We start from the raw sequence: 22,421 nt of genomic DNA, 5'->3' as shown, positions 1-22,421 counted from the left end.
TAAGATAGAATAAAACCTTTTTGAAGAATATTAAAAAGGCCAATCTAATGTGATACTACAGAGTATGAAAATTTCCTTGCGAAAAAAACGATTTTTTTCTTCACTATTCGACATACCTATTATTAGGCCTAATGTTCGCTGTAATTATATTCCTTATGACGTCCTTCAACGTCCACGTGAGCGCTCTAAAATCTGCATAAATTTACGAGGAAAGTGTTCATATCACCGTACGGTTTGCTTGCTTAGCATGATGTAGCACTTCCTTTATTGAATTTCATACTAATCTAACCTTGGGATTCCGTTTGCCCACTAGCTAGCAGGCGCCATTTTCCTGCTCATCATATTTGCGATGATGATTGATGATTTTCTCTCAAAAGCATATCCGCTAAGTCATCAATAAGCGGTGCTATCAGCTGACGAGGCTATTATAGTATACGACTGACTAGCCGACTATCGCTGAAGGAGTTATCTTCTGTACAAATTGATGCTGACTAGCGCTACCGGTAAAGGGACTGTCCGGGTATTCTCACTTCACCACCTGTTCGATTCGGAGGGTGAATGGGCAAACACTGAAGTGATTCCGGTAATTATTCCGTGGGATGTGTTAATCACGGTGAAAGCTTCGTGGAACCAACACTGATTAGTTGTTGTGTAATAATTTGTTTAAACGAATTTATCAAACATAACTTGATTGATACCAAAAAACCAGTACCAAAAAAGTGAATGTAAAAAACCTTCTAGAATCTAGATGTACTATTGCCGAAAAAACTAAGTTATGTCATTGTCTATTTTTACTTTTCATTTCGTTTAACGAAATGATTTAGAAAAAAATGCGGCATCCTTTCATGCAGCTGTTTTTTTCCAGTACCTAAAACGTCACGATACGGCCCGCGAGATATATAGCCGGGATACTACGCAGCCGAACAATGACCTTCTGCGTCAGTTTGAGAAAGAAATCTGAAAATAAACAATCATCGCATCTCTTATCCGGCGATATATCACTCTGATAAAAGATACGACGCTGCTAGGCGAGAGATACCGTCCGTTTACGGTTGCGTTTTTTTTTTCGGGAATTATCTCCGTGATGAAACTGTTTGCTACACACGGAAACGAACGAGCGCACAGCACAGGTTGACACGAGAAACCACATTCGTCTAAAAAGTATGTACCTATTCCGATGAGACTGCAACCAGTGTGAGCTAGAGCTTATCGCATTATGTACCTACATACAGCAGTGTTTAAATTTTGATGAAACATAACATTCGAATCAAGGCACATTTTTGCTTGATTTGCACCATTTTCGTACGCACGAAAAAAGCACTTTTACACAGATAAGCTCTTACTACAATTCTATCTTAAGGATTTACGCCTCCTACGCGTTTGGAGAGATGGAATTAAATAAATATGCTCATGCTTGGCACTGAGACTGTGATCTCTTCCGGATGTCACCAGCACCACCGGGTTACGACCATTTCTTGCTGTATCTACTTAGAAGCAAACATTAAAAGGAGACATTTAGCATTGAATAGTATTCAATTGTCGCTGGCCTAAACTCTTAAATTTGCGTAAAAAATCGTACAAATGATGCTGCAAATGTTATAGGAATTGCGCGGTTTTAACGCAATTTTCGGAATTAACGTGGTTTGATGTAGGTACGCGCATATGAAAAATAATGCAACTCAGTATTCTATTGCGTTGCGAGGCGCTTTGACAAGTAACGTAATTCAGCTTTAAGATGTTGGCTTTGATTTGGAGCATCACCAAAGTCTACAAGCTGATAACTAAGATTTAACAGGGCCAAACTAGTACAATCAATCTTTCCAAGCGAACAGTTCAACAAGGAGTAGTTCATCTGGTAAAGCCATACACCAGGTTACGTTTGATGAAATGTTCGATTTCTCAATCAAACACATTCCTGGCACTGCCTGGTACCTATCATATCACAGGGTGCGTATCCTTTCTGTTTGCAGAATCACTCCAATTTCGCTAGCGTACATGAAGCGAAACTGTAACTGTGTACTGCTGCATTGTTGATCCTTCTTGTAGCAGGTGTGCTAGACGTCCCGAGAGAATGATTTTTACCTCCGGTATAGCTTTTTTTTACTGTGGAAACAATCTTATGCTTTCGTTTTCTTATCAAATACACGACATACAGAAGTCCCATGTAACTGCAGCTTTTCGTGGAAGCAAAAAGTTTTTCTTTCTACTAATCATGTCCAGATGATGGAACATAAATCCTCTTAAATTATCTAAAACTGGTCATCCTTGTTCGTATAAATTAAAATATTTGTCATCGCATTAGGCAAATAACATCCTAGTCAAGTCTAATACCGCAAATTCGGAAAACCATTAGTACTGAACGGTCCGATATTTCTATCCAAAACTGCCAAAAATCAACAGAGACAAATGGCTTCCATTCCGTATATGAAGCAATGTTTCCCCATCGGTTCGCTCCCGTTATTTCAAATCGATATGATTGGGCAAAATTGGCCGGGTTAGAAGGAAGAAGCTTCCAACTGTGAAAGGTCTACCACGGTCGACCCCTATTGCACAGCGCTAAACAGCCAATGCCACGATATAGTAGCATCATCTTTTTTAATCTCTCCCCGGTGGTGGTCGTCTGGCGCCGCGATCATTTTCCAGCAATAAATGTCAATCTACCGAGGGAAATGAGAGCACATTTAAATAGCAGCATCAGCAACGACGACGACTAGGGTTCTAAACTTGTGCTCGCTTGTTTTTTTATGGGCCCACTTTTCTCGGATGTGCTGTATACTCCGGACAATTATTAGGAAAAATTGGTATTTTAAAGTTTCCTCCTATCAATGAAGCAGCTTGATTGTTCACATTTTTTGCAAAACAATTGGCGCCAGATAATAACTTATAAGCGTCCACAGATACATAAAAATCTGGTATTGGGAAACTCGAATGTAGTTAAAACTTGGAACAAAAATAAAAATATAAATAAAAAAACGCCAACCGCAAAATTTACTGACGTGAGCAGCAAACACTATTACTCGGTGTCCGTTTTCGTTTTTCATTGCCCTTTTCCTTCCTTTCTCGAAACGGAAAACTTCAGGCTAAAGACGGGCGCACTCTGTCGGCACGACCGACTACGTGCGAGCCCGGAAAAACGCTACCATCCTTTGGCACCATACTATGTACGTATTGCACCGGCTGACCCTGTTACATTTCATAGTTGTCCAATGTATGGGGGAATTTTCACAAAGCATGGGACAAATACGCGTAGAACGACAGCGCAGTTACTGTGCCACTGTGCATCACAGCTAACCAGATTTACCAAGATTGTTTTGGTTTAACTCATGCGATTACTTCTCTTTGTAATTCTACAGTTTGAGACTACAAATGCTATTCCAGACGAGACAGGAAGATAATTCACATTTGCTATAGAACTATTGAAACTTTGATTGGGCCTGTTCGTGGCAAGAGTGTTGCAAAAAGTAAATTCTATCATGCCACTTTCCATTAATTCATTCAGTTTGACATATTTTAAATCATACGTAACTGGTTGACGTTCAATCCCAAACCAGAGGATTAAGAAGTGTCGAGACTCACGCATCTGTTTTTGGACGACTATTTCCACCGGAATTTCATTCCTCCCTTTTCAGCGAAAGTATTCTGTCTGAGTATTATAATATATTATCTTGTTACTTGAAAGTTCAACCCAACACATAACTGGTCGAAATCTCTCGGTTAATGTGCCACTTTAAAAAAACGCACATTCGTCAGTGAAACTGTATGGACTAGTATGAAAAAAGGTCTATTTATAGTTTCGGTTCTCCAGCGCACACAAATCGGAATCCGCTTCAGCTTCGTCAAACGAAGCAACCGAAGAAGCAAGATCAAGGCATTAATTATACCAGTTTACTGACGGTTTTCGGTCGAAACCCCGTCCGTGTTGGCGAATTATGTAATATTGAGCAATGAATCCGGAAACAAAATTGGCCACTTGGCAGCTTTGCTATTTACGTATGGTTTTTGTTAACATTAGAAATAATTAAACGCATCGAGCGACACTTTATTACACTGTGTTACCCACAGTTTTTCCCCTTTATAAAAGAAGTAATTGACATATCAATTACTCTCGTGTATCGTGTAAGATAAGCAAAATGTGCAATGCCCCTGAAAAAAGAATGTCAAGGTACCGCTTTCAGGTGTCGAACACCTGAAATGACAAGCACATTTCGTTAGAAAACATTTGTCTCTACTATACTACGACAGGGGGTAAATGTTACTTCGTTACTGTATCGTTTTTTATTAGCCATAGTGTATTAGCTCATCAGTAGCATTAACCGTAGCATAATACACTGAAAAAGTAAGACGATGAAAGAAAAGAAACTGGGGACGAGTTGATGATATAAAGGGTCTAAAAATAATTTAAATTTATTACAAGCGCATCCCGCCGGCATTTTCCATCTGTTTCAGCTGCTGTATGCTGGTGGCTAATGGTTGGTTGCTGACCTTGCCTGCATAAGCGATCTATTTTCATAGAACAGAAAGGATATGTATGCCAGCGAAAAAATAACGCAATTTCCTCTCGGGTTGTTGCGTGGGTCACAATGCCGTGTTCGTGTATACAACAACGATGACAAACTTTGTGATAACTGCTATTAGATTGGCAGTTATTCAGTTAGGTAGGTAAGTAACCAATATGCTCCCCTCCATTGGACCAGTTGCTCGCACGGTGACTAACAATATAATTGCCATCATAATGTTCATTGATAATCAGTTAATTTTCACAGTCAGTAAAATGAACTGAAATGAGGAAAATCACTAACCTTCTCGATATTGTATTTTTCCAGGGCTTGTGTCGCACAATCCACCGCATCCTGCTGCATTTCTTCGCCCATGTCGGCGTTCTTGATCACTGCCTTGCGGTCACTCATTTTGCTGGCTCGAGTTTTACTGTTAGATCTACTGGGGGACGATGTGGAAGGTGATGACCTGAAACGATACACGATATGCCATTAAAATGTGGTGGTTCATAGCTTGGTAGTAAAAATATTTCCAAAGCAGTAAAACAGTTTCGAAATAAATTCTGAACTCGGTAACAAGCCCTGCGACCTCCCTGTCACTATAGATAGATTTATAGTGTTAAATTTAAAAATTAAAAATAATATATAAACGAAAAAAATTAATTTCTTTGCATTGCACGCACTCATCATCGATCAAAAAATCATACTTTGTAGCTAGCGATGTCGTCGATCGATCGTCAGATCATATCGGCGAAGCGAATGAAAGTGAAGATTCGCCAAAGTGAAACTCCTCTACTCCCGCCGCAGCTACCCACAGCCCTCCACTCCGTACATACATGGCAACTCCCACAACTGAGCAAACTTTCGCTCTCATTCTCACGATGGATTCGTGGAAATTTTACTCAGTTCCCACACAGAACCAAACAACTGACGGCAAATTAGTTTTGCGTGTTTGAAGTCAATTACCAACCGACTTCTCCGGGTTGGGGATTCCCGGAGTGCGTTCGCGAAATAAAACTAAGCGATGGAAAAAAATCATAATCCAAGTTTTATGAGTGTATGTAGGTTAACAACGGTGATATTTGTGTTATCGTTAGGAGGTATTATTGACCCAGTTTTGAAATGAGAATTCGCTTAGTAAAGATAGTAAAGTTTTTTTCAAACCGTTTTGTGCTTCTCAGTACGGAGTTTCTAAGATTTGAACTAAAAAGTTGCATTAAAAGCAAAATACGTTGACACCGCAATTATTAGAGTGCCTAACATTAATGTGATGTGGTGACAAAATCTGTCCTGCGCTGAGATGTCCATTTTCAATCATCCCACATTTGCATCCGCAGTCAATTTCAACGTAATGTTATATAGGATATTTTTTTATTGCCACTCTGGTGCATTATTGGTTCGTTACGCTTCTCCCAATAATTGAGTGTCAGTGTATAAACATCTGGGCGCCATTCAATAATGACTATTTTCTCTTGACATTTGTTCGATCTGGGAATATTGCAAATGATGTCTCAGTGGCATTTTGGATTTATTCTTAATCCTTTTATTCAATGCAATGTCACATTGTTTATAGAGTAGACCAAAAGACATTTTAATTGAATGTTGTTTAAAATGTAACCCCTTCGCATTGAGTCTTTTTTCAATACCAACTATCGGTAAAGTTTGTTTAAAAAGAAACCAAACATTTCTTCGTTATAAAGCACCTACGCGGTGCTAGTACCCAAACTTGAACTACTGTATTTTAGGAACTCACGGGACTTTTCTCTTCCGTGTCCGTTGCGCATTATAAGAGGCGCAGTTAGACCCAAGCATTCCAAGACGAAAGAGTTCGTGTGGAAAGAAGAAAAATGATAGAATTTGAAAATGTGCTTTGCCCTGGAGATTTTGTACACTTAAATCGTAAAATGTAGTATGGTGGAGATGTGGAGAAACTGATTTCTCGCTAGCACCAGGCAATCTTGCTTGTCCTCAACCGCGCACCTGCCATAAATTTTTCCAAACAAACAACCACAAATGAACCAAGTGGAAGACAATCTCAGTAGTTACCTACTTATCAAAGTTCGATCCAAGGAACAAATTTCACCTTCCATCCCTATGGTAGTTATGTACCAATATAGGTCTGCATAGTAAATTGAGCGCAGCTTGACGTGGGCGTTCGCGGTAGTCGATAGAAGCTATAAACCGTAGTGTCGCTCCCACCAGCACCCAACCTCCGAAACAAAACAGCTAGTGCGCACTATTTAAAGCGGATATCCGCCACCAAACCCCAAAAACTGACCGACAAGCGTAAAGAGAAAGACCTTGTTTCTCTAGATGTAGGACTACTTTTGAAACGGAGAACTGTCAACATCAATAACAGAATACCACGGCCTAAATACTACGGACTTATTTTAAAAAGTAGGAGTGAAGGTATACTGAGGATAGCCCTTTGCTATCGGTTAAATTAGCCAAAGAAGATTGAAAGACCTACCTTTTCTTGGAGAACTCCACTCCGACAAGACAGAGGAGGAAGTGGAATTCTAGTTGGAGTCTGGCAAGATGGGGCTTGGCTTTTTGTTTTTCTTTTTTTATAACGGTAATTTTTTACAATCGACGGAGAGGACGGTAGAAGAAAGTAATGAAACAAAGTTGTTGATAGTATTCAAACAGAACGGGACAAGACGCGAAGTGGAAAGAGCGAAAATTAGGTAAGGGAGGGACAGTTGGCTCCAACAGCTTGTTTCGATCCGCGGATTCCCCATCTTGGGTAAAGGATAATGTTAACTAGTTTCTTAAGTATTGCTTTAATGTTCCTCCCTTACCTAATTTTCCGCTCTTTCCCCTTCACACCTTGCCCCGTTCTGTTTGGATACTATCTACATCTTTGTTCCATTACTTTTATCTTCTACCGTTCCCTCCTTCGATTGTAAAAAACTATCGCTATAAAAATTAATTACATGCCTGACCTCATTAAAGGTCGAGACAAAACACGAGGTTGGTCTATTAGATTGTATCGAAACGAAGTAAAATTTTAGTGTTGTACAAAAAAATATCATGCACTTGTTAGAAAAATTCTATGAAATAAATCATCCTTTTGAAAGATTTGATTTCTTATAATAATCTGCTGTCAGAAAATAAGCACTTCAAATAAATAATAGATGCTTATTTATAAATCTCAGTCATTTTACGATTGAATAACATATACTTCCTCAATGGGACACCGCCTCTAGTTTCTAATAATAAAAAACAGAAGTTGGCGCTAGTGTCTCATCATGCGCCATGCGTGAGAGTATGCTTGAAATTCTCAATTTTCCCCTGTTTAGAATACAACAGATGTCGTTACATTGTAACGCAGATTGTACATTTCGGAAACAGCCCAATTTTGCAATCTACTTAGCGCAGCAACATTGCGCTCTCATGCATCTCAGTTTCTTTCGTGTTTATCGCTAATCGCAATATAACGTTTGACGCCTGAACCAATAAATAGTTGGTAAATATTGTTTTTATTTATTGCATTCATGTTGCGAAATTTAATTTTTTCGAATTGAAATGTCGCAAACATATCTAGCTCCCGGCACTCGTACGTTATCAAATCACTTTTCCGTACTCACGGATGAATGGTAGTAAGATGCTATGGAGAGGTATAGCAAAAATTTGTTTTTTATCAAAATTAGGCAGGTCACGAAAATTAAATAGTAACTGTACTACAAATAAAATGTGGATAGTGATTGTTGTTCAGGTAGGTAAACTTTTTTCCTTTTTTTCGGGTTATCCAACTGGTCGCTTAATAGCGTATAAAACTCTGCGCTGGGCCCTTTTGTGTTGTCAACAAAGTGTCAGGGAGACCTCAAACATCAATTCTACCTGACGAGACAGGCACTGGCGCCCACTAAAACACAGGTAGAGCCCCAAGCATAGCCGTCACGCCTATACCCGCAGGCGGAGGCGTTTCGGCCCTGCGCGGACTCAACGAACTGACTCTAAGATCTCTCTGCCAAAGGCCGGAATGTCATATTTTAAATATAATGATGATGATGACGATGATGATGATAATGATGATGATGAGAAGAAAAATAATAGATCGAATTTGTAAATGTGCTTTGGACTTTTTGTACCACTCGAGTTGCAATATGTGGTATAGTGAAGAAGTGGAGAATTCGTCAGCCCCGCCTGACACTGGTCTTCAACCGCGCGCACGCTTTTAGTTTCCCAACACAAACAACCACAAATGAACCAATAGATAAGACAAATTTCGGAGCAACTTGGATCAACTTATCAGGGCAAATTTAATCTTTCATCCCCTTAGCATTCACAATGCATTCCCACGATACAAAGTAAATTGAGCGCAGCACAAGCTGGACATTCGCGGTAGTCGACAGAAGCTTCAAAATATAGAGACTCGCCCGCCGAGACCAAAGTGCTGTAAAGCTCTGGGCTTAAACGTCTCTTTAAGACTCGACCCCTTCCCATAGACAGAGCCCGCGGGCAGCCATCAGAGCTCAGGACAGCCACGGGGCCAGTGCAAAAATCCTACTCTATCTAGCAGCACCGCCTAGCCGAAACTTGAACACGCGACACGAATTGACCTAATTTTCCCATCTGCTACCTAAGAAGTGCCATTACCCGTAATCATTACACAGTGGTCCTTCGGCATCCAATCGGATCTGGTATCCCCTTACATCCCCTTACTAACCCTAAGCCTCCGACCAACTGAATCAATCCGACATTTTTCGGAGATATTTGTGACAGTTGTTATAAACAGGGATGAATCCCAGAAAACTTCATCTATTGTCAGAGATCCCCATACTGGCATTATTCTTAAACGGAATAAAAGCACTTTCTGAACAACGCAACAATCACATTTGGTAAATTTTTACCCCGAGTCCCACTTGAAATCACAAAAGTATTTTGATATATACCCACATTCAGAAGTAAACGTGACCGCTGTTCATTTACTGATTAGTTAAAAAGCCCTACACCACGACAAGGTTCAGTTTTATCGTAGGGGATTGTTGTTCAGGTAGGTAAACATAGATAAAAGAGCAATTTACCACCACTACTAGAAAAGCGCCATCTCTTGAAAAGCAACGGTTCGTGCGGTGTGCTATTTAGTCGTTTAAACATATTCTTTTACTATTGAATAACTTTATCAAAATATTTCGCTTTGCCGTGGTCGAACGAGAAACTTTTTCCGGGACAAGGTGGGCACCTTTATATTTTACAAGACATCTTGCAAAAATAAAAATAGACGTTAAATTTATTTGTTTCAATTGTTAATAAATCTACTGCTGGACGAAAACAAAAAATTAGAAACGATATGCGAGCTGCCATCGACGTGTTGAATGAAGCTTATTCCATTAGAAGAAACGCACAAAACTATGGGATGCGGATGTAAATTCTGGCATATCACAAAATGCTGGAGTAGCCGACGATTACCAATAGAATGAGATCGTTTAAGAAAACATTCAACAAGAAAAAAGTGGTAGGGACAATCTATCATTTCTTTGATATTAAAAATTCGTATGGAGTGACCTCCTTGGAGTTTTGACATTCGAGCTAATAAAACAGAAAATTTCTCATTTAGATTGAACTGACTCAGCAGACTTCATACCCAGAGCAATCCAAACAACTAAGGACTTCAATAGAACACGATCTCTGTTTATCTCAAGGATGTTTTGGACAAAGACAGAATTCTATCATATGCAGCCCGGTTCGATTTTGGCACATGATCCTCAAGGAAAGCCAATTTCAAAATTAGAGCCACTCCTGGTGAAGTCGCTTTTGACGCGGTTGTTTCACGAATATTTTGACGCCTTTTTTATATTTACGCAGTTTTTTCACGCGATTTTCGGAATTTACGCGATAAAAATATTTTTTCGTAATTTACATTGAAGACCTAAATTTTCTATCACATGTTCAGTCAGAGCGAAGCAAGTACGAACCGTAATTTACTGTAGAAAATAAAATTTTTACGACAAAATGCTGGAGGCGCTTGTAAATAACATCTTTTAGTTAACAAAAAATCATAGTTTGATTTGAAATCAATTTGGGAAAGTTCAGAAATCATTACTTACTACATTTTGATACTTGGTCCACTCACTCTATAAACACAAAATAATAACACATTTGATCAACTTTTCAGTAGCTATAAAACGCCTGAAAAATTTGCTAAACTTCTTTTAATTGGTTAAGTACGGAGTTTCTCTTGAAAGGTACCAGTCAGAGCTTTCTGCTTCGAATTAAACATTCGACAATTTGCTTGGAATCCTTGTTTTCACAAAAGCGTGTCTCGTTTCTAGTCACAATGGTGGTGGGTGGTATACGCTTGGTCCACTCTGACTGCACAGTATGGTCGAATTTTGTTGCTCATTTGATTTCACGAATTTGTAGTTTGAAACATTTACGTAATTTCACTAAAGTAAAATGTATTTGTCTTCTTGGTAATATGTTTAGTGAGTTTCATATACCTAGTTGTCAATAGCTAGGTCAATAGTAAGCAAAGACAGAATAGGAAAACAGCCCCTTTAACAGCTTAGGTCATGTATGATTTCTGCGAGGTTGGGATTTGAACCCGAGTCCTCGGGCGTGAGAGGCATAAACGCTGACAACTACACCGGGAATAACCCCACAGATAATTTAGTAATGTAGGCTTGAAATTATTAGAACACAATTATTTTTCTGCATGCAACATTTTTGTCTGACGATCATTCACGAGTAAAAAATTTTGCAGGCCGAAAATTTGATTCTATATTTCTATCCGATCGACTCTTCCATTCACAATACTATAAGCCATTATGGCAACCCTGCCGCAGGTTCCATGCCTTCGCTGCAAACCGCGAGAACGACAGCCACGCCGGGAATGACCTTGAATGTATTAGTAGATGAATAAGGGGCTTGAAGCTTTTACCAATTCCTGGGACCCAAGCATCCGGTCCAGTTGAGCCGACAATGAATACCATATCAATGATTTTGCTTAATCCCGAGAAAACCGGACTGCTTTAAAAATCAGCCAACATTCGTGATAAATGTTTCTAGCATTTTCGGTCAGGCACCTATCATGCAACTGTTCCAATGCACAAAATAATCCTTCGATAGTCTATAGCACAACTTTTTCACAAGTAAAAGGCCAAGATTTTTAATTTTTGTATCCCTTACCTGCCGTTTATTCGCTTCCACTAGCACTGATCGTATGTGTATCCTAGAAAATACACAATTTTTCTGCTCGTTTTCCCAGTACTCAGTCAGGAACCGAATCCGAAATTTCACCCGTGTTTTCCGAAAACTTTACAGAACTCGACGCACTACGTACCGTCACGATAGAATCAATTGCGATTACAATCCGTCGCCTGCCGGGATCGTGCAGAAAAACACAATTTTTTATAAAATTTTCTGCAGCCGCTAGTCACTGCTACTGTTCTACTGCAAAACTTGAACACTTTTGATCCTCTTCGCTGTGCTGTGTTTTCACTGCAGGCAGTCCGTTTCTGGCAGACGGTTTCTGGCAGCCGAATGTCGCGTGCGAAAACAGCAACGGTACAAGGCGATTCACACCGAAACACCGGTACCGGGCCGTACAGGACGACTGCCCGAGAAGGCCGAAACACTAATGTCGCGCAACAATTTATCGACGTTGCAACCAGCAACTACAGAGATGACAGAGACTATAGAAAACAGAGGCGCCAAGGCACTCAAAAACCGTTAAATTTTGAATCATAACGGAGAGTTATAATGTTGTAAACAATTAAGTCACACCACTTCAGCATTTTGCTCTAAATTTTACATTTTGCAATTGGACACCACACGAACCGTTGCTTTTCAAGAGATGGCGCTTTTCTAGTGGTAGTAAAATCAAAAATTTTCACTTGTTTACTTCCCAAGGAACATTTTTGTTCTATTGCAGCTTATCAAACGCTTGTTCTATTGGTGTTAGCTATACAATAGTTGAATAAGCTACTCTTAAACAAAAATGTTTGATGGGTTACCTGAAAAACAATTACTAATCATATTTTATTTGTGGTATAGTGACTCTGTTATACTTAATTTTCATGACTTCTGCCTAATTTTGATAAAAAAAACAACAAACATTTCCTATATACCTCTCCATAGCATCTTACTACTAGTCATCCGAGTGCCCTTAAAATATTAAATATATGAACACAGAGAGCAGACTACCAGGTAATTGTGAAAAAATGCGTAAAAGGTTTTTATGTAATCTACGAGTAATCCTTCAACAGAGCACCCCTCGAGCAGTGAGTGGCAAACTAAATATTGATGCCGCTGCCATCGCTGCGATGTAACTCTAGCACAAAGAAATATTGAGAAAGGTACATGGATATATTTTTAAGCGTCCAGCAAACTATTTCTGGAGGGCGCTACCGACAGATTTTACACACAAAAAATCGATTACTTCCTTCGAGCCTGTTAATCTGTTCTCTGTGGTTTAAGTACGTAACTTTCAGTGATCAAAAATTAGCGATATTTTCGATACAAGGGCGATATTTTTCGAAACCTTTCGAACCAACACGATCTCGTGAACACAATGTATATTCGCAGTGAATCAGATAAAACAGTAGCTTGAACCTTGGCTTGAACCTTAACAAAAACAAAAACGCCCCTGTCCCCTTAATAGGACACAGACAAACAGACATAACACTCGTATTCCATTCTTCGCACCAATTAAACCGTTATTTCAAATTTGGGCTTTTTCTTTTTCCATGTGTGGACTCATTACTGCGACCAGTATAGTTGATCTATTGTAATATCGCCCGGGTGTTTGCTGTATGACCTGCACTGCATTTTTTTTGCTATAATCGCTATTGAGTGAGCGATATGCTTATTTTAAATTGTATACGTGCTTGCGTGTATTGGGGTTTACCCTTCCTTCAAAGCTTGATCTACTTTACCCACTTATTCCTCGCTGCCAGCACTATCCCATATTATAGCCGTCCCTGGTGAGGACTCATTCGTACCTCTGACCAGTACACTTAACTATAGGAGGGACATTTGCACTGTCAAGAGGCTTCAGAGGTTAAATATAGAATTCAGCACGAAGGAAGGGTAAATGGAGGGGCCTGAGAATAAACCCATGCTAAAGTCACTTGACATCGAATGGCTTGATTCTACTAAGATTCGAACCCACGACCACTCGCATGTCAAAGCAGACTCGGTAACCTTGCGGCTACGGAGTCCTCCGAATTTGGGCTTAGTTGGGAATGTCTTCGTTTTGGTCAAATTGGCGCTTTTTAACGAAGGAAAGGGAATACCCGTGGGAATACCCCATCATAAAACTACTTCCCAAGTAACAACGGTAGCTGAATTGCAAGAGCAACGGCTGTTTACGGGTTGGTTTAAGGCGATCAAAGCTGCATAAAGTAAGCGCTCAAATGGTGTTTAAATAAGCGATGTGTAAGCTACTTTAAGTTTTTCAAACCAGTTCTCTCCCAAAAGCTGATAAAAAAGCTTAATAGCGGATTTTTTTTGCTAAACAATCTGCTTCTAAACAGCCATAAACATCAAACCGTTTTACGGCTGCTTAAAGGTGTTAAAATGTAGAGTGGAAGCTTTCATTAGGCTCACAGCTTTCAAACTAGTTTAAGGCTGCTTAAGGGTGTTAAAGTGGCTTTAAAAACTTCTACCCAGTTTTCTTTCGGCTCACAGCACACACACACTGTCAGATCATAAAATTTCGCAATTTGGCTGACAGCAAAAGTTTGTCAGTTATCGACATTATCGACTGCTTCACGCTAGACGGGCTAGGCTTCAGGTGTAAAGATATTCTCACTGTCTGTTCTGCAGATGCAAATGGGGCGGATCATACGGTGAGTGCTTATGGATCAAAAGATGGCTGGTTCAATTCCCGGAAAAAGGCATGCATTTTTAATTGACTTAGCTTACTTGTACGAATTAAAGTTATTCGAAACTAAAAATATCGCGTTCACGGCGAAATAAAAATGACGCGTTCCATTTTTTTTTTGATTTAAAAATAGATTTTTTTGGCTGCATAAAGGTTGATGAAGCGTTGATTAAGCGACTGGAAAAGCAGATTGCAAGACTATTTCTCGTTCTAAAAATAGAATTGACAGCATTGCGCAAATTGGCTATTTAAAAGTGCGAAAAAGTTTCTATTAAGCTTCATTGCAGCTTCGAAAGCAGCTATTAAGGCTGTGAACCATTTCGCGAAATTTTTAACTTTTTGGTTAAAATTTGACAGTTCGATGGTTATTTCTCCTTGAGTGGTTAAAATCAGTTCAGAATGTGAACCATTTTATATTTGACGGATTGATAGTTTTTTTTGCTCAATGAGAGCATATAAGGTGAGGATGAAAATATTGTTTTTTCTGTCCGTGTTAAAATCGGAGGAATTTTTGATGTTCATTTGCTTTTTTTGATAGATAAAGTTCATCTCATTTCAATCCGGGTTGTTTGAACAAATTTGTAATGCGATAAGCATCCATACCAATGTAAAACAAATCTATCGAAAAATCAGCGAAACTTGTCGAAGCTCTCTTCCTCACCTGTGCATATCTCATTGGCTCTCAGAACTTGGTTAAAACGGTTAAAACTAACCATGCTCCCGAGCAGGGTTATTTTCGGAAAACCATCGAACTGTCAAATTTTAACCAAAAAGTTAAAAATTTCGCGAAATGGTTCACAGCCTAATTAGCCTGAAGCTTGATAAAATCACCAGATTTAGATGTTTAAGAGCTGAAAAAAGGTTTTCATTTCTAAACCTAAACCATAGATCAGCCACAGGTTGAATAAAATCAGCTATAAAAGCGTTTGATCAGCCTGAAATTGTTACTTGGGTTGCTAGTTCAAGGGATCCTCCCTGTAGTCCTGTTGCTATTTTATATGTGGGAATATCGATAATAGAGTTTTTCGCATACATACAAATTTGCTGACCGTTTGTGTTGAAGATTTATTTGTGCAACTCTAACTATTTGACTAGCGGAGTATATGCACAAACAATCCAACACAGATCAGACAGCAAATTGTAAGCGAAGCCAATTATGTTTGCCAGAACGCACTTGGCGTTATACCCATAAGGAAAATTGGGTAGGACTCCTATGTTGTTTCCACGAGACGCAAGGGACAACAAAGATCGATCGTACCAGTAGGGGCAAGATGCCCAAAGCACTCCGTTCGTGACTGGCCTGTTTTCACCCCTCCAGCCATTCAGTCATCGGCACGGAGTTAGACCTTGACTTAGGGGCTCCTGATTTGCCGACTATCACGGCAGGGTCAGGTCCAGTGGCTCAATTTTTGCCTAAACGTACAATTCGGCACCAACCGTCAAAGGGTATAACTGCAGAATGTGTAAACAGACCGAATTTGGGCTTTCCAATGAAATGGTACTGATTGCTCATTTTCCCTTAACGTATTAGAACAAACTTTTTTGTTTTATTGATAGGGATTTGGAGAAGATTTGTATGCAATTTTTTTTCCAATAGTCTACCTGTCACTTTTAGATGCCAGAGAAGAAAGAGGACGTTCCGAGATTTTAATATAGGTTATATTTTTATATCCTGCGATAATACAAAGTTATAGATTTTAGTTATACAAATTGTATTTAATAGCTTACGTTTAGTCAATCTTCTCGATCTTATTCCGTTCCAGAATCAACTATTTAATTACAGCTTTTAAAACAGCTTCTAAGACTAAGAAGGATATAAGTTTACCACGTTTCAGTTAATACCGAATATCTTTACCTTTTATCCGGTTACAACAAATTGTAGGTTAACTCAATTTTTAATTATATTTTTAGCGTTTAATCTAGAGTAGGATATTTTAATTAATTTTAAGTAATTGGAGAACAAATGAGAATAATCTTACGTGGCTAATAACCAACTATTTTACAAAGTAATATATTTTAAGATAGGAAATAAGAAGAAATCAATTTAGCTTTAGCTCACTGCACGTTTCACTTTATCACGAAAAGCAATCGAAATGGCGTTCTTATTTGTATAGGTATTGCTTATCGCCGCTTATCATCTCGCCTCGTAAGCATAAATCTTATCTAGATATACGGAAGCGATCTAAGCACGAGGGGCTTTGACACTCCCCCCCGTATACCAACTCCGGGATTTGGTTTACACATTTTCGCTTCCGATATCGAGGACTGCAAGTTTAACGGCTGGACGTTCATAAACTCCTTTGGATGTTTGAATAGTAGCTCTGCGTACCTGGCCGTCTTTCTGCACTATACCAATAACTTTGCCTTTTGGCCAGCAGTTCCGTGGATGCTCAGGATCTGTAATTACAACGATGTCACCTACTGCAATTGGGTTTACCTTTTTGAACCATTTTGATCGCCTGGTAATGTCAGGTAAATAACTGCGCAACCAGCGCTTCCAAAAAACGTTTGCCATGACCTGTGATACCTGCCATCCACGTCGCACCGCTTGCACATTGTCGTCACAAGGTATTAAAGGCTTGGATCCATCCGACGAACCCAATAAAAAATGGTTGGGTGTGAGCGCAGGTTCCGACTCATTATCAACCGGTACCTCCGTTAATGGACGATTATTGAGTATGGCCTCAATCTGCGTCAATGTACTGCGTAACTCCTCGTCAGTTGGTCGTCTACATTTGAGAACTTCCGTAAGATTCCGTTTTACCGTTTGAATCAGCCTTTCCCAGCAGCCACCCATGTGTGGGGCTGCCGGTGGGTTGAATCGCCATGAAGTCGTAGCGGTGGTGAACTCTTTTGCCATTTCATTCTTGTCCAAAGCTCGTACAGCCTCACGCAACTCTTTGGAAGCGCCAATGAAATTTGTTCCTCTGTCACTATAAAAACAGATTGGGTGTCCACGTCTAGCAATAAAGTTGTTTACCGCCATAATACACGAACTAGTGCTAAGTGAGTTGGCAACCTCAATGTGAAGCGCCCGAACTGTAAGGCACGTCAGCAAGACGCCCCAACGTTTTTCAATTTTACGACCCACAATGACTTCGAAGGGTCCAAAAAAATCTACACCCACATGAGAAAACGGACTGGTGAATGCTGCTAATCTGGCTTGCGGAAGTTCAGCCATTTCAGGTGGCGCCGGCTTTACATCGCGATTTCGACACCATTGACACTTACACCTCATTTTAAGAAGAGTCCGTTTCAATCGTGGGATGCAAAATCTTCTGCGAACTTCATTAGCAACGGTTGCATAGTTTCGGTGATGATACCTTTCATGAAAGTCGGTTAGTACTAGATGTGTGACAGGATGATCATCGGGTAATATAATAGGGTACTTTTCATCTGGAAACAGGAACTTACATTTTGCGGCCCTACTATTCATTCGCAAAAGACCTTCTGGACCCAAGAAGGGGCTCAGCTTAAGAATTTTACTAGATTTTGCAACATGATTTATCCGTTCGCCCTTGTTGTTCGTACTTTGCAACACTCTAAGCTCTTCTCTATAAACCTCTTGCTGCGCCTGTCGGAAATGGTATTCCTGAGCCAAACGAAGCTCGTCACTCGTTGGTGGTCCGATTTGGCCTGGTAGCCCCTTTTTCTTTGCACAAACGTTGTTCACAAAACGCTGCACATACGCTGTAACCTCCACCAAATGTTTCCATCTCGAATAGTTACTCGCCAAAACAACTGGCTCCATATTCATACCGTGGAACAGTACATTTGTCCGGATTTCTTCGTCGGTTGTTTCTCGCAGAAAGTTGCGTTCTGGCCAGCTCTCTTTAGGTGTTTTCAAAAAGGCTGGTCCCTGAAACCATCGATCTTCTATCTGCAACTCCACTTGTCCCTTTAGTTTTGTTCCGTCGTCAGCGACGTTCCACTCGGATTTGACCCAATGCCAATCATCGATTTCGGTGGTTTCTAATATTTCGCTTACCCTGGCGGCAACATATGGGCTGTAACGGCGATGGTCGGATCGCAGCCAGCAAAGAACATTGCGGGAATCGCTCCAATAATACCGTTGAGAAATATTAAGGGAAAGTGAATTAGATATATTGTTAGCTAATCTCGCCCCGATTACCGCCGCCTGGAGTTCCGAGCGCGGTGTAGAAAGGTACTTTAAGGGGGCTACGCGAGTTTTTGCACTGACTAATGCGCACTCTACCAGCCCATCTTCCTCGACACGCAAAAATGCCACCGCTGCCATACCGTCATTCCCTGCATCCACAAACGTGTGTAGTTCGAACCGTGTGTGGTCTCCGATAGACAACGACCGACGATAACACCGGGGGATTCGAATGTTTTCCAGCTTCGGGAGCAGTTTTATCCAGGTTCTCCAACTTTCCAATTGCTTTCCTGTGATTTGCTCGTCCCATTTTAAACCGATACGCCAAACTTCCTGGAGGGTGACTTTCAAAAGCATTAGAAAATGCGAAATCAGGCCAAGTGGATCAAAAACCGTCATCAAGATCCGAAGCAGCTCTCGCTTGGTTGGAGCTCGTCGTCCATTGAACAACGCCGCGTCAAAACGATCATAGCAAATCTTGAACATGAAACAATCCGTCCTTGTGTTCCACCACATGCCCAAAATTTTCTCCGTCGCCATTTCCGCCATAAAATTCAAATTCTTCTCTTCAGCTGGATTTTCGCTCAATGCTTGCAAGACGGTCGGAGAATTCGAGGTCCAATTCCTGATCTCGAAGCCCCCTTGAGCGTGAATAAATTTAACTGCCTTTGCTAGCTCGATGGCTTCCTTTTCCGTTTCCGTACTAGCAAGCATGTCATCAACGTAATGCTTATTTTGTATGGCCGCGGCTGCTGCGGGATATTGTGTTTCGAATCTCTGGGCATTGTGATTTTTCACAAATTGCGCCGTGGTTGGCGAAGATCGTGCTCCGAAAATCATTACTTCAACGACGAAGGTGCTGGCTTCATCCTGGTCTGCTTTGTCCCGCCAAAGAAAAAGTTGATAGAATTGATCTTCGGGCCTGATTGCAATCTGCAAAAACATCTCGCGAATATCTCCGCAGATAGCGATGCGATATTCTCGAAACTGATAAAGAACTGATATTAACGAGCTCATTAAGTCCGGCCCAGTGAGTAACACAGTGTTGAGGCATACTCCATGTACAGAGGCGGCTGCATCCCACACAATTCTAATCTTTCCCGGCTTGTTAGGGTTTAGCACCGGGAAAGTAGGGAGATACCACGTCTTTCCCTCTTTTCGGGCGAGTTCTTCTGGCATTACCTTTCGTATGTAACCCTTCGCTTGGTAGTCTGCCAGTTTTTCGTTGAAAGCTCGATTTAGCTCGGCATCTTTTGCCAAACGTCTCTGAAGACAATTTAATCTTTGAAGGGCCATCGACCGACTATCTGGCAGATGAATATTGTCGAATCGCCAGAGAAGACCAGTTTCATACTTGTCACCAATAATCTGTGTACGCGATTTCAGCAGTGATATCGCCCTCTCATCATCTTTCGACATCAATGAACTCACCGGTGTCGTAATTCCCAAGCTATCTAGACCAAAGTACTGCTTGACCTCGTGGTGAAGTCGGTCGTCATTCTGCGGGTTGCATGTACAAATGTGGTACGTATACTTCCCGTCGACCGACGAGTCCTGGGACGAACAGCCTCCAAAGATCGTCCATCCCAAATGAGTTTTCGCTGCAATGGGTTCACCCTCCTTGCCTTCACGGCAACGGCGAACTAAAGAAACATTGGCATGCTTCAATCCTATTAGGATTCTAGGTCTCACAAGATTATATGATTCGACTGGAACGCCTTTTAGATGCTTGTATTGCTTTCTCAGCTCATCGATGTTCAGGCTCTGTTGTGGCAATTCAAGCGCATTGACGGTACGCACACCGCTCAACTCAAATCTCTTGCCCACCAGTCCTGATATTCCGATGTTAACCCTTTTAGATTTCTCTTCAAATCGATGGGTTCCACCTGTCCATTTTAAACAAAGTGGTTTCGATTCGCCTGGCAACTCCAAGTCGCAAGCAATTTGCTCATCTAGTAATGTCAATTCCGACCCGTCGTCCAAAAAAGCGTAGCAATTCACGTGCTTGTTGGGCCCAAACAATGTAACCGGCAAATAGCGGAACAATTCTAAGGCTGTCTCCATCTGGTGAGTATTAACACTACGCTCCTCGTTCGACCTCGTTTGACTCCTACTTGCGTATGCCTCACTTGGAACTGCGAGATTCTTATGTAAGAGAGAATTGTGCTTGAACGTACACCCGTCAACGCCACAAGCTTTACTATTACAGTTTCCTCCGTGCTGTCGTAGACACCTGCGGCATATTCTAAATTCACGAACTGCAGCCCATCTGGCTTCATACGAGAGACCAAGAAAACGCTTACATTTGGCGGCACTTGAACAGCTTCCTTTGCAAATCTGACAACATTTGACCGTCATCGCACTGAATTTTTCACTAAACTGATTAGTATTGCCTGTTCGATCGTGTGCAGTTTGCTGTCCCAATGATTCTGCATGAGTGTTAATGAAAGCTTTACCTTGTCGCCTTCCGCGTGTGTCTTGCCCATAGCAGTGCGGTTTGCGAGGATCAGCAACAATGCTTGCGTCTTCCGCAATAGAATATATCCAATCCGAAAATGCAACGAGATTAGATTTTTTCAGTGTCTTACTATGCCTGGCCCAATCTAACTTTATCGCAGGAGGAAGTTTGCTAATAAGGTCCTGCATTAGCGTTACATCACGCATATACTCTTTACGCCCACAAGCATCAATGGTAGAACGTAAATTCTGTACAGCGAGAGCGTAATCTACCAGCCGTTCCATCGAGTCTGATCTAACTGGTGCCATATTCAGGATTTTTTCCCGCAACGTACTGATGATCATATGAGGCTGGCCGAATCGGAGCTTCAACACACTTATTGCTTTTGCCACTGTTGACGGATGCATTAGAAAGCTCCGCACTGTTGTAAAAGCTTCATCCTTCAGACAGTTACGGAGACGAATCATATTTTCCTCGTCTCGATAGCCGCACATCGTCGTCGTACTCTCGTAAGTCGATATGAACATTGGCCATTCGTCGGGATTCCCACCGAATCTGGGAAGATCGCACGATACTACCTGCCGTGCAGCTATCTGCTCTCGGCTCAGAGTGACATTCATTCGAGAGTGTTGCTTCTCTCGCCGCGATTGTAATTTAACGGGAGTTGATTGCCGCTTTGGGATAAAGGGTTCATCCTGTCCGTCACCGCTGTCTGTGTCGTCGTCGCTTTGCTCACCTTCGGATTCGGAATACTCGTCAGAGTCGCTGTCGCTTTCAAGGTGCGCATTAGATCCGGCAGCTTCATCAGTGTTAGCTATTTCTTCCATCAGTTCGAACTTTCTGACCAACAATTCCCGTTTTCGTTTCATCTCTTCAAGCATCAGTTTCTCTTCAGCATGCACTTTCTGCAACTGCATTTTCAAAGCTTGCGATCTGCTCAGAGAGTCTGACCCCACAGATTTGGATTTGGTTGATTTATTCACCTTCTCGTTTCCCGCCAATTTTTCATCGGCGCTGTTTTGTGATTTCTCCCGTTCAACTTGCTGATTTTGCTGGTGGTCCTTGGGGGTCGAATTCTTCACCATCTTTTTTGGTTTTACAGTCTTCGATTTCTTCGCACCTGCTATTGATGAATTTATCTTCTTCACTGCGCTTCTGGCGTTTTTCCGAGACGGTTTCTTTTTCTGGTGATCTGTTTCCGCGGTTTCGCATTTCGTACAAATCCAGTCGTAGAACTCAATGTCTTCGGTTACGTTAGCACATTCGAAATGATACCAATTCTTACAATAGTCGCATTGGACCATCCGGCTATTGTCGGCGTTTTGACATAAATCACAACTTTGCTCCTCCATGAGAGCGAGCTTTCGAGACGTTTTCGGTGATTTGGGAACGTTAACTACAGCAGATTTCGCTGCACCGGCAGCAGTTTTGCTAGATGTAGGAGTAATAGATTCGGTCGGCTCGGACATCGTCTCCAAGTAAACGGTATAAAAAGATGTCACTTTTAGATGCCAGAGA

General features: G+C 41.1%; 2 protein-coding genes across 2 annotated transcripts in view; both read right to left on the bottom strand.

Moving 5' to 3' along the window:
• LOC128741319 (dynein light chain 1, cytoplasmic) overlaps nt 1-11,941 on the bottom strand; it is a 34,445-nt gene extending 22,504 nt beyond the window's left edge. Inside the window, exons 1-2 of the mRNA XM_053837051.1 lie at nt 11,631-11,941; nt 4,800-4,965 (exon numbers count right to left, since the gene is read on the bottom strand). Coding sequence (XP_053693026.1) covers nt 4,800-4,907 — 108 coding nt within the window. The 5' untranslated portion in view covers nt 4,908-4,965; nt 11,631-11,941. The remainder of the gene's footprint in view (nt 1-4,799; nt 4,966-11,630) is intronic.
• Nucleotides 11,942-16,564: 4,623 nt separating this feature from the next.
• On the bottom strand, nt 16,565-22,372 carry LOC128739725 (uncharacterized). Its single transcript, XM_053835222.1, has one exon. The coding sequence runs from the start codon at nt 22,370-22,372 to the stop codon at nt 16,565-16,567; it is 5,808 nt and encodes a 1,935-aa protein (XP_053691197.1).
• Nucleotides 22,373-22,421: the final 49 nt, after the last annotated feature.

The sequence above is a fragment of the Sabethes cyaneus genome, chromosome 3, assembly GCF_943734655.1.
Source record: "Sabethes cyaneus chromosome 3, idSabCyanKW18_F2, whole genome shotgun sequence".
Taxonomy (NCBI): Eukaryota; Metazoa; Arthropoda; class Insecta; order Diptera; family Culicidae; genus Sabethes; species Sabethes cyaneus.
The sequence above is the reverse complement of the archived record's forward strand: the minus strand, read 5'-3'. Positions and strand labels throughout refer to the sequence as shown.

Coding starts and splice junctions, on each gene's coding strand:
- LOC128739725 (XM_053835222.1), bottom strand. CDS start 22,372: ATGTCCGAGCCGACCGAATCTATTACTCCTACATCTAGCAAAACTGCT.